General features: G+C 41.7%; 1 protein-coding gene across 3 annotated transcripts in view; it reads right to left on the bottom strand.

The window, feature by feature from the left end:
- Pigl (phosphatidylinositol glycan anchor biosynthesis, class L) overlaps nt 1-13341 on the bottom strand; it is a 59252-nt gene that overhangs the window by 38555 nt on the left and 7356 nt on the right. For all 3 annotated transcript variants that reach the window (XR_015630181.1, XR_015630182.1, NM_138901.2), the window contains 1 exon segment: nt 5632-5731. Coding sequence is in view for 1 of the 3 variants with exons in the window: in NM_138901.2 (NP_620256.1) it covers nt 5632-5731 (100 nt within the window). In the remaining 2 variants the exon portion in view is untranslated.

The raw sequence follows: 13341 nt of genomic DNA, 5'->3' as shown, positions 1-13341 counted from the left end.
CTTTAAACATATAACGGTCTTTCAAATACACTAACAAAGCTGTGACCTACTTCTCTCTAGAAGTCAGGATTTATTTCATCTCCCTTTCTGTCTTTGAGCCTTACCTAGCACTGACATTTCTTAAATATGTGACTTGAGGCTCTTAGTTTTTCTGAGCTCTTGTTTCTTTGTGTGCAATAAAACAAAGGAAGATCATAAAAGTTGTCTTGTAGAGTGAGCTTACACATTAAGTGGTGAGACCTTTGAAATCAGTATGTAGCCTCGTGTATGGGCTCCATACTTTGAAAGTACTGAGTAGCCAGGAGACTCATTTGTTGAAGCTTATGCTTTGCAGCCTGGTGGTCTCAGTGCAGTTGCCAGGTCGCCAGCCTTGCAGCTGAGTGACCTTGAGCAAACGACTCAGCCTCTCCAGGCTCAACGTTTTATCAGTAAAATGGAAACTAATTGGATCACCTTTAGGATTAAGCAAGATCATGTATTAAGTGTTTTTGCCCTGATAGTACGGGTTTTATAATGGCTTATTATCACCACAGGTTACAGGTCTTCTATAAAGCTTCTTTCTTCCTTTTCCCCTCAGTTTTCTCTGTGACATATCTAAAGAGCCTGAGGACACCCTACAAAGTTTGCGTATTTCTATGGATTAAATTGTGCTTTCCCTCAGTTCATAGTAAGTTAAGGCACTCTCCCTCAGAATAACTCTTAGGAGGTAAATAGGATTAAATGAGCACATGAGGGTGAGGGGCTAATTTTATGGAATTGGAGATCCCACCCACTTGCTCCATATGAAGGTACCGTGTAAGGGTGGCCATTTGCAAAGGAAAGGACCTTCACCAGAAACTAGCCCTCTTACTTCTGGTCCAAAGAACTGGGAGAATGTAGATTTCTGTTTAGGCCTGTCTCTGGTATTTTGTTATGGCAGCCCAGGCAGAATAACTAAAAATGTGGACGTGGCTTTGGAGCTTTGGAACAAGAAACCAGTAGCAGCTGGATGGCCTTTGCTAGTGTGCCAGTTTTTTTTTTTCTTTCTTTGTCAACTTGTTGCAAGCAGAGTGATCTGGGAAGAGGGAACTTCAATTGAGAAAATGCCCCATCAGAGAGGCCTGTGAGCTCACCTGTGGGGCAGTTTCTTAATGACTGATGTGGGAGGGCCCAGTAACTGGGGGTGGTGCCACTCCTGGGCAGGTACCCCTGACTTGAATGAACCCTTTTCTCCCTAAGTTGCTTTTGGTTGTGATTATTATTATTATTATTATTAATCACAGGAATAGAAAGCAAAGTAGGAGAGCTAGAAAAAGCTTAGATTATATTGAAAGGAGGAGGGTCAATAGAAATCTGAACATAAAAGGCTACTCTGGGGCTGGGGAAACAGATCAGTGGGTACAGTGCTTGCCATGTAAGAGTGGGGACCAGAGTTCAGATCCCCAGAACCCACATACATGCCAGCTGGGCATGGTGGTCTGTCATGATTCTAGCACATGATGTCAATCTCAGGCCTCTATGTGTGTGTGTGTGTGTGTGTGTGTGTGTAAACATGCTTATACATATGTGTGTCCAAACACATGAGAACACACATCCATGTGAACTATAACACATAAGCATGTGAAATAAAAACATACAAATTTAAAAAAAGAAAAGAAAAGCTATTCTGGCCTGGTCTCTGAAGAGTCAATTTCTGCAATCTGTCTTCTGATCTCCACATAAAATACACACATAACGTGGCATGAATGTATATCATACATTCGTACACACAACAGTAAACATAATAAAAAAGTTAAAAAAACAGACCAATAAAAATCTTATTCACAACAGTAACAAAAATTAAAATTACTCAAAATCAACAGCAAGAACACTTTAGCTCCTAGGTGAAGAAAAGTTCAGGGCTGGGGAGGAGCAGAGCAGGGCGTTGGCTGAGCATCGCAGGCTCAGGTTTGGTCTCCAGCACAGTAAAAAGCTCCTAAACTAACTAAGTGGACAAAAAGGTCATATTCTTTGACCTGCTACATTGTTACTGGGTAATCTAATGGTTTAAAGATTTATTAATATATCTCGACATTGTAAATCATTAGAAAAAATCTGAATAGCAGGAAAATACAGTAGATTGCCTAGTCTGGCTTCAAACCCATGATCCTCCTTGCTCAGCTTGCATGATAGGTGTGTACCACCATGCTAAGCTAATTATGGAATCTTTATGGTAAAATCTTCACAGCCTCGGGAGAGTCTTGATGATGCTACTGAGCTACAGCGGACTCACTTTGTCTCAGGATGACTGTATGGGAGAGGACAGATCGTACTATTAAAACTATCGAAACAACTGAAGCAGATCGAGCAGTCACTTGTAATCTATTACCCACCTGTGTCTAGAGTGCTCGCTCCCTTCTCTTATCCAGTAACATTCAGACTCTAATCTACGGTCAAGAAACATGCTGTCCCCACCCCAATCCAAAACAGACAGAGATCGAGTTTGTTGGAAAGATGTAGAAAATGAAGATAAACAAGTGGTAAGGTTGACACATCCCTTCTAGGTGTCCAGACTGGAGATGTCTTTACTTGGCAGGCCTTCCCGCTTCTTTGCAATGTGTGTGTATCCAGAATCTATTCAAGGCAGTGCTTCTTAGATAAATGAGTCATGTCTTCCTCCTAGGCTCCTTTGTATGCTCCAAAACATGTGTTTGCAAAGTTACCAGTTCACCTTCAACATTGGCTAGCGTTTTCCTGCCAACACTAAACTAGGGTTAACTCCTGGACTGTGAGTACTGAAAGACAGAGAAATAGAGTTTACAGTAAAGATACCCCTGTATCTACCACCCTGTTCTCTAAAAAGAGCAGGACTCAGAGAGTGATGGCAGTTGCCACCAAACCTGATGATCTGAGTCCACATGATGGAAGGAGAGAGCAGCTCTCACAAATTGTTCTCTGACACACACACACACACACACACACACACACACACACACACCTCACACATATACCAAATATAATTAAAAAACAGCAGAGCAAATATTAAACACACATTTTGCTTTGTTTTCAAGATAGGGTTTCTTTCTGTAGCCCTGGCTTAGAGATAGCTATGTAGATCAGGCTAGCTTCAAACTCACTGATATTTGTCTGCCTCTGCCTCCCAAGTGCTGGGAATAAAAGTGTGCACCATCGTGACTAGAACTTTTGTTTTTAGATGTGTTTTTATTTGTGTGTATGGGTGGCTTGTCTGTACATCATCACACATGTGAAGTGCCCATAAGAGGGTGTCAGATCCCCTGGAACTGGAGTTCTAGGCCATTGTGAGCTGGCACACGGGGCTGGGAATTGAACCTGGACTGTCAGTGCTTACTGTTGGACCATCTCTCCACACTGCAATTTAAATTTTTAAAAATGCGTACTTATTTTTGTGTGAGTATGTATGTGTCACAGAACCATGCTCAGGGATCAGTTCTCTCTCTCTACTCCATGGTTCTCGGGGATTAAAACTCAGGTTGTCCAGTTTATACCTTTAAAGCAGATACCTTCATCCCCTGACCATTTTTAGCTCTAAACTGGCCCTGAACTCATGGCAATATTTCTACATCAGCCTCCCTAGAGGCAAAATATTTTAAGAAATATTTAAAAATTACTTCTTAGGAATTGGGTGAGGTAGCAAATGCTTTAATCCCAGCACCAGCGAGGCAGAGACAAGCAGATCTCTGTGGTTTGCTACACCCAGCCTGGCCTACGTACGGTCAAGTTCTAAGACAGTGGTGGGTACACAGAGAGAACTTACTTCAAACGCACATAAGTAAACCCTAAGCACAAAGCCCAGCACGTGTGCAAACTGCTGAGCCGCAGAGACCTGTAAACTCCCTAACCCTGAAGTTCACAAAACCGACTGGAACAGCGCAAGTTTTTAAGACCCAGATTTTGTGACACTCATGAATCCATTGCCTGGTTTGTAAAAATTGAATAAGTAATAAGTATATTTACATACAAGAGTATATATGGCATTTAAATTTTTAGTTTTTCCATTTTTTTAACGGGTGTTTGGGCATGGGTGTGTGTGATGCCACACAGGTGTGAGTCAGAGAACATGTTCAGAGGACGGCGTCAGGACAGTGCTCGCTCCCCATCTGATGACAGGGTCTCTATCTGGCCTGCCACTCCTTCATCCTTCTCTAGATGTGTGTGACCTGAGTTTGACTTTCACTATGTTGAGGAACTAAATTCAGAGCCTCGTGTTTGCACAGCAAACACTAGTGAGCTATCTCCTCAGACTTCCTCACACGCATTGTAATATGTTCTGACTACGTGTATACTTCCCAAGAGGGCCTCATTGCTCATATATTCCACTTTGAGCTGTACAGGGTAGTGCACGCCACTAATCCAGCATCCAGGAGGCAGAGGCAGATGGAGCTCCAAGTTGGAGGCCAGCCTGGTCTATAAAGTTCCTGGACAGCCAGGGCTATAAAGAAAAACCCTATTTCAAAAAACCAAAAATAAACAAACACTTACATATTTATACACATATAAACATATGAATAAATCATAGATAGATAGATAGACAGGCAAACAGACAGACAGGGTCTCTCTATGTAGTCCTGGGAGTATTATATAGACAAGTTTGCCTCAAATTCAGAGTCCTGTCTGCTTCTGCCTCCCAAATGTTGGGTCTAAGGGTGTGTGTGACTTTGCCTGGCTTAGCCTTCATTTTCAATATCTCATGTCTTGAATGTAAATAACAAAATCCCACTCATTTTTATAAACTTCTTAACAATATTAGAAAAATAAAATGAGTAATTATGTTTTTGTTATTGGAAGCAAGATGGTCAGTGTAGGAGAAAAAAATTCAATTGTAAAAATCAAGGACTTTAGGGGTTGGGGATTTAGCTCAGTGGTAGAGCGCTTGCCTAGGAAGGGCAAGGCCCTGGGTTCGGTCCCCAGCTCCGAAAAAAGGAACCAAAAAAAAAAAAAAATCAAGGACTTTAAATAAAAACCCTGGGGGTTGGGGATTTAGCTCAGTGGTAGAGCGCTTGCCTAGGAAGCGCAAGGCCCTGGGTTCGGTCCCCAGCTCTGAAAAAAAGAACCAAAAAAAAAAAAAAACCCCTGAAATACTAGCGTTTTATTGTAACCATCAGTATAAATTCCTGATTCTTTCAACTCTTTAATAGATGTCCTAGCTTTTTCCACTGCCAAGGTCAAGTGACAATGAGAATAAGACACTGCACAAATGAATACAACAGCTGTGCAGGTATATACACAGTCTCTATACACTTTCCTTGCTGAGAGAAGCCAAGCCTTGGAGAAACTGCTGCGTCCAGGCCTGGGAAAGGAAGCTTACAAGAAGGTCCTGGAGGCTGGAGATGCAGCCAGGTTAGTTAGTGCTTAAACCTGTGCAAAGTCCTGGGTCTGATCCAAACACAGCGCACACCTGTGACCCCAGCTCTCTCGGGGGTAGGAGGCAGGTGATTCAGAAGCTCAGAATCATCCTTACATAGTTACACTGGGTGTTCAAGGCCAGGCTGAAGAACCAACCAAACAACAACAAAGGTAAAGGAATTTTTCTGACGTGAGATCGATTTATACTGACATTAGGTTTTGTGTCTTTTCAATGTACCAATGTATATTTATTACCAACGAGTTCTACATTATTAAAGGACAGATTACCTCTTGTCAATAATCATTACACGGGAAGGTGGAATCCCCAAGACAGCACAGCTCTGCAGAAGTTCTTTCTTTCGAATCTCACCTTGATTGTAGTAATTTCCTGAGGAGACAGATAGAAGGGTACTTTAACTAACCATGGAGGCCTGTCTGCTCACTTATTCATAGCCTATCTTGTTCCCTGGGGGATTTTCCTTTCTTTTTTTTTTTTTTTTTTTTTGGAGCTGGGGACCGAACCCAGGGCCTTGCGCTTGCTAGGCAAGCGCTCTACCACTGAGCTAAATCCCCAACCCCTTCCCTGGGGGATTTAAAGCATCTGAAAAAGCTGTGATTTTAAGTAGCTGAAGACAATAGAAATTTAATGTTAAGGTATTCCTATCAGCAGATAAGTGTACATTTTTAGCACCACCATTTACCATGCCTATGCATCTATTCCTGTATGCATTAACATATAAATCTATCTATGTCTCTGCCTGTCTGTCTGCCTGTCTGTCTACCTATCTATCTCATCTATCTGTGCTGTGCCTAATATGTGTGAGGCACCAGGTTTGACCTCTAGCTTCACCTTTATAGACAAAATAGTCTCCAGATTAAAACTAATTTAAAGAATAGGGTGCCATTTTTAGGTGTTACAGGAAAAACGTGCAGGCACTGTTTATGAAAAATATGCTGGCTAGTTTTCTGTTAAAGTGGCTCAAGCTAAACTCATTTAAGAGGAGAGAAACACAATTAAGAAAATGCCTCCATAAGACTGGCTTGTAGGCAAGCCTGTAGGTCATTTCCTTAGTGATTGATGGGGGAGGACCCAGTCCATTGTGGGTGGTACCATCACTGGATCGGTGGTCCTGAGGTTAAGAAAGCAGACTGAGCAGGCCAGGGCATGCAAGCCAGTATGTAGTACTCTTCCCCGGCCTCTGCAACAGCTCCTGCCTCCGGGTTCCTGCCCTGCTCGAGCTCCTCCCCTCACTGCTTTTGGTGATTAATTGTTACACGGAAGTGTGAGTGAGATAAACCCTTTCCTCCTCAAGTTGCTTTAGTCATGGTGTTGTTTCACAGCAATATTAATCTTTACCCCTAAGACAGAAAACTAACTCACTCTGTCTGTCTGCTTGCCTATCTGTCTGTCTCTATTCTGTAACTCTGGCTGTCCTAGAACTCCCTATGTAGACCAAGCTGATAGAGATCCCCTTTCCTCTGACTCCTGAGTGCTGGGATTAAAGGCTTGAACCATTACACCCGTCACATCCTCTTTTTAAAAGTTTAATAACCAGTTGTCCATCAATACCAGAAAAAGTTTATAGATGTTCTTTACTTTCCCAATGTATTTACCACAGCCCCTATGAATAATTCTCTTCTGTAGCCTTATAAATAATAATACAATGAAATTTTGGTGTCACTTAAAATGCTCTCATTTTGAGCATTACCTAATTAATGTACTTCCTAATTAAAATTTCCTAAAATAGTTGCATGTATGGTTTGTGTTTAGCTTCCTTGAGCTAAGTTCTTTGACTTGCAGTGTTTGGAGAATGACTAATTCACAAGGTTTCCTGGAAGGTTACTTAACATACATTAAAGCACTCAATCAAGCAGTGTTTGCTCTTTCTCCCCTTTACCATCTTTGTTTGAGAAAGGATATTGATGTGTATGTAGTCCTGGCTGGCCTGAAACTTACTATGATCAATTAATTTTAAAATGTATTTGGAAGAAAAAGGTCCAAATTTCTGCCACTATAAACTGAGGAAACACAGTTCTGTTGACGCATCGTCCTAGAATAGTGGAACTACACTGACTACTTAAGACAATAACAGTTCAATAAAGACTTTCACATATACTATTGGAGGACTAACAGGAAATAGTGGTGTGACTGACATATTGAATGCAGCAAAAATGACTACTCATTCTCAGACATCCAGCAAATCAAATACGATAGAGTATCCCTTCATACCAACTAGGATGGGTGGAGTTCCAAAGTGTAAAGTTGTAAGCGTTGATGAGGATGTAGAACAAGCAGGAACCACAGCTGGTTGAAACATATGTGCCAATTATTCAGAAATCTATTTGTTTTTTGTTTTTGAGACAGGGTCTCAGTATGTATAGCCCTGGCCTAGGACTTGCTATGAAGACCAGGCTAGGTCCACCTGCCTCTGCTGGGGCTAAAGTCATGCACCACCATGCCCAGCCTATTTCAGGAATTAAGCACTATCACGATGTGACTCAACAGTTACATTCACAAGAATATACTTAAAGGAACTGGAAACCAGTATGCCAATAGGTACTTCTACGTCTTAAGTTCAGCGAGTCCTTAAGTTCACAGCACCAGGGTAGAAAAAAAGCCAACTGCAGCATCAACAGAGGAATGAGGAATAAAATAAAACATTATGTACACAGAACAAAAACATTATTTAGCTGCCAAAACGAATGAAGTGGGGCTGGTAAACAGTTCAGTGGTTGAGGGCTTGCCTAGCATATGTGAGGCCCTGGGTTCAATTGGTAGTGCCATAACTCCTGCCTCGCCCACAAAATAGGAATAAAGTAGATGGGTACGGTGGCATAGGCACTAATCCTGGTACTCTGGGAGCTAAGATAGGAGGATTGTGGATGTGAGGCCACCCTGGGTCACATACTGAGTTTGAGGCCAGTCTGCTATAGATAGTAAGATCCTGATACAAACAAAACAAAGTTCTGAAACATTCGGTCAATATTGATGAGCTTAAACATATTAAGGTAACACAAGCCATATATAAAATAATAATGACCACATGATTCTATTTATATGAGGCACCTAAACAGGCAAAACCATGGAAACAAAGTAGAATTGTAGTCCTCGAGCTAGAGGAAGGAAGGGATGGGAGTTATTGCTTAATGGGTTACAAGGTTTCTCTCTAGAGTGATGAAATCAGAGTGATGGTTTCATAATCTTGTGAAGTACCTTAAGAATGTTCAAAATAGTAAATTTTATATCATTAGATATTTATGAGAGAAATCAAAGAAATGTTAAAAACAAATCAGAATTTCACTGTATAAAACTCTTCCAGGGGGCTGGTGATACGGTTCAGCAGGTAAAAGGATTCCATGACCAGCCAGATGACCTGAGTTTAATCACCAAGACTCAGGGTGGAAGGAGAGAATCGAGTCCATATGGCACATACAGGCCCATACATATACATACATACATACACACATACATACATGTACTAAACAAATGTGATAAACCTTAAAAAAATCTAATTATGAGTTATTATAAAATATAAATTATGCCATTAAATTTGGTAGAATATTACTAAAAACATTAAAAATACATGTGTATGTTTGTGTGTGTGTGTATTTGTGCATGTGAATCCATGCCTGAAGAGGCCAGAAGAGAGTGTCAGATTTCCTGGAGCTGGAGTTATAGGTGGTTTTCAGCCACCTGACACGGGTACAGAATAGAACTCCGGTACTCTGGAAGAAAAGCAAATGTTCTTATCTGTTGAACCATCCCTCCAGTCTCTAAAAAAAGTAAAGGGTCTTTTAGGGGAAACCCACCAAGTTCCTATCTAAACCAGGCCATACTTGTAAGTGGTATCGTTTTTTCACTATTCCCAAAAGGTTGGACCCAAAAGGTTTGTATTTTTCTCACAGAAATACTAATGTTGCTAGTTTCTCTAACTTATAGGTGATTAACAAAGCTCAGCACACCGAGGGACTGTCTTTTTCTCATGAAAATAGGCATGTGTGTCTCAGATAGAACAAGAAGTCTGAATGAGAGCAGTGTCTGCTCACTGAGGTGAAGGTATAAAGTGATCCCAGTACTAAGGTCTTCATGGCTCCTGACGTCTATTTGACCACATCCATTCTACACTTCCAACAGAGGAATGCTGCTAGCATTTTTTTTTTTTTCTACACCTGAATCTTTAAGGCTCACAGGTAATGTTTGTCGCTGAATTTCACCTTTGATCTCTTCTTCAACTAACATTTTTTTTATAGCTTTCCACGGTTTAATCAAATCAACTAGTTTCACACTTACGCATCTAATTCAGGGTGTGGGGTCTGGCACAGTTAGTTGGATAGAGTACTTAGCTAGCCAGGATGACTACCTGGGGTTGGGAGATGGAGGCAGAAGAACAAGAAGCTTAGGGTTATTTTCAGCTACATAGTGAGTTTGAGGCTAGCCAGCCTCAGATAAGATCCTGTAGCAACACAGAAACAAACAAGCACACACCTGGCACACAGACACAAAATAGCCTTTCCCAGATCTGCCTCAGCAAGGGATGTAGCTCGGTAGCAAGATACTAGACCCAGTCTCCAGGACTGCAAAAAGAAAAGAAAAGAAAGGAATACAACAAAACACTCCAACAAGACAGCAATACTCCCTTTAAAAACTTATATTTGTTTATATGTGTGTGCACGTGTGTGCGTACACATGTGTACATGTATGCATGCATGCGTGCATGCATGTCACGGCATGCATCTGGACGACTGGAGAAAACTTTTGGGAGGTGGTTATTTCCTTCCACCATTTAGATCTTGGGGATCTAAACTCGGGTGTCGGGCTTGGTTACTGGTGTCTTTACCTGCTGTCTTACTAGCCCAGTCATTATCCAGACTCGCCCTGAACTGGCCTCAAGTGATCCCTCTTCCCTCAGCCTTCAAGTAGCTAGAACTTTAGGCATGTATCAACAGGTCCAGCTCACACCATTGTTTTCTTTCTCTTCTCTGTCTCCCTCCCTTTTTCCCTTCCTCACTCTGTCTGTCTGTCTGTCTGAGTTAAGGTCTCATACACCCTGTAACCCAGGCTGCCCTTGAACTAGCTAGCTATGCAGCCAAGAATGCCCTTGATCTCTTGGTCCTCTTGCTTCTACCTCCCAACCGCTTGGATTACCAGCATGTACTTGACTTAACAATAGCATTTTTAAAAGTAATTATACACGGTTTTGTTGTTATTGTTATTTTTTTTTTTTGAGACAGTATTTCTCTGGGCAGCTCTGGCTGTCCTACAGCTTACTCTGTAGACTAGGCTAGCCTCGAACTTACAGAGATCTGCCTGCCTCTGCTTCCCACGTGCTGGGATTAAAGGGGTATATTGGGCTTTACATTGTATAGTTTTAAAATAGGGCTGTGGGGCCAGTGAGCTGCTTAATGGATAAAGACATCCACTGTAGCCAAGGTCACACATGGTGGAAGAACTGACTTCTGCAAGTCGCCTTCTGACCTCCATAAGTGTTTTTCGGCACACACACACACACACACACACACACACACACACACACACACACACAAACACGTACACACGATCACAAAACAAGAGGGCCAGAGTATAGGGTTAATTGGCGTATAATTTCTAAGGTAATTATAGTTATAAGGAAAAGATAAGTAAACATATTTTTTCAAGTGCATAAAGTCCTAATAAGGAGCTGGAGAGATGGCTCAGTGGTTAAGAGCACTGACTGCTCTTGTAGACGACTTGGGTCTAGTTTGTAGCACCCACATGGTGCCTCGTAACTGCCTGCAACTAGTCCAGTGGATTTGATGCCCTCTCTGACTTCTTAGGCAGCAGGCATGCATGTGGAACACTTGTGTGTAGGAAAACATATTCATACACATAAGAAATCTTTAATTTTAATAAATAATCTAGTAGTCAACCCATCAGTACAAGAGCTCATGAAGGGGCGTTTCCTTCTCTTAGTCACTGGGTAGCTCTGTACTCTTGGTTGCTGTAATCACATGGTAACCATATCATGTTGTGATGAAGCGATTTCCTCTTGGGACTGATATGTCTCTCTGTAGGCCATCATGGAGTAGACTGAGGTAGTGACCTATATCTAGTCATGGCAACAAAATAAGCAGAACAGTGATAACTAGGTCTGAGGTAAAGGAAATGGCCCTGTTAACATTCCCTGCAGAAGGCAGGGAGTGTCATGAGACCATCACTTGAGACTCAGCCACTACTTCCTGTGCCTGGCTGTATGTGGCCGTGTGGCCATGCTGCCCTTCTCAAGTATGCGGTATGTAGGAGGGAGAAGGCTAGAAGTTACCGTTTCTGGAATGGGGCTTTCTGGTGATGCATTTGCCTCAGAGTCACCTATGTTCCTCTAAGTAACTTTCATAAGGTCACTGGTTCATCACCTAGACTTTGGAAAGAATCATTTCTTTGATCTATTGGTCTGGGGTCAATATTTATGTCTCCCCAGGAGAAGCCATGGGTCATGTAGGAGGTCAGAGGTTGATGTTAATGGCCTTCCTTTACCGTTCTCCACTTTATTTATCTTTTGGTTTCTCAAGACAGGTTTCTCTGTATAGCTCTGGCTGTCTTGGAGCTTTGCTCTTAGATCAGGCTGGCCTTGAACTCAGAAATCCTGTTTTTGCCTCCAGAGTGCTGAGATTAAAGACACAATCCACCACCGCCCAAAAATTATTATTATTTTTTAAAATGGTTTGGTTCTTTTTTTTTTTTTTAAAGATGTATTTATTATATTTATATGAGTACACTGCAGGTGTCTTCAGACACACCAGAAGAGGGCATCAGATCTCATTACAGATGGTAGTGAGCCACCATGTGGTTGCTGGGAATTGAACTCAGGACCTCTGGAAGAGCAGACAGTGCTCTTAACCACTGAGCCATCTCTCCAGCCCCAAAAATTATTTTTTGAGGCAGGGTTTCTCACTGTACCTGGAGATTCCTATGGGTTAGGCTGGCCAGTCAATGAGCTCCAAGGATCTAATTTTCTTGTTTTCCCCAACACAGCAGTGCTGAGTATATAGATATGTGCCCAAGGTCTGTATGGCTGCTGGGGATCTGAACTCAGGCTCTGAGGTGCTTATGCTTACTCCTGATTGAGCCCCCTCCCCAGCCATGATACCATATTCTCATGGTTTTCTAGCTCATGTATTTAAATGTTACTAATTGATTCCATTCCTTTTAAAAAGTTTTATTTTAATGTTATTAGATTTATACTTTTTATGTACAAGAGCTCATGTGTGTTTTTAGCCTGCCTACATGTATGTTCACCGTGTGCATACTTGATGTCCATGGAGGTCTGAGGAAGGCATCTGATTCCCTGGACCTGGAATCATGGCTGTGAACCACCATGTGGGTGGTGGGAATTGAATCTGGGTCCTCTGCAAGAGCAGCAATCTTTCATATTCAATGAGACATTCTTCTTTCCCCAAGTTATTCCATTCTTAACAGAATACAAACAGTACTTCAGATATTTTTTAATAAAAAGAAATTTCAAATTCATCGGTTAGAAAGAAGTGTTAAACTGTCATGTTCTCTTTCTTCCTCTGTCCCACTTGAAGATAAGGTCTTATGTAACTCAAGCTGGTCTTAAATCAGTATATAGAGAGGATAACCTTGAACTTGATCCTTCCACTGCTACCAACCAAGCACTGGGGTTATGGCTATTGTATGTATGGCTTAGACTACACTTTTAGGCTGAGCTTAAACATTTCTTAAGAAGCAACACTGTGAAGGATTGTTAATGACTAAAAAGGAATTATTTAAAATAACCCAGTAAGCTTTATTTTAGGAAATATGGTGAGTCAGATGTCTGCTGAACCTCTAACCAGTGAGATCAGAGGCAAACACATTTGAGAACATATGACTGAGGGGAAAGTAAGGGCAATATTTGAAGGATGGAAACAAAGTAGCCAGAGTCCCGAGGGATTACTTCATAGGCCCAGGGCATCTAGAGGGCATCTGTACACCTTGTTTTGCAGTCAGCCTTGGACCTT

This window comes from Rattus norvegicus, chromosome 10 (assembly GCF_021556685.1).
Source record: "Rattus norvegicus strain SHRSP/BbbUtx chromosome 10, alternate assembly SHRSP_T2T, whole genome shotgun sequence".
Taxonomy (NCBI): domain Eukaryota; kingdom Metazoa; phylum Chordata; class Mammalia; order Rodentia; family Muridae; genus Rattus; species Rattus norvegicus.
The sequence above is the reverse complement of the archived record's forward strand: the minus strand, read 5'-3'. Positions and strand labels throughout refer to the sequence as shown.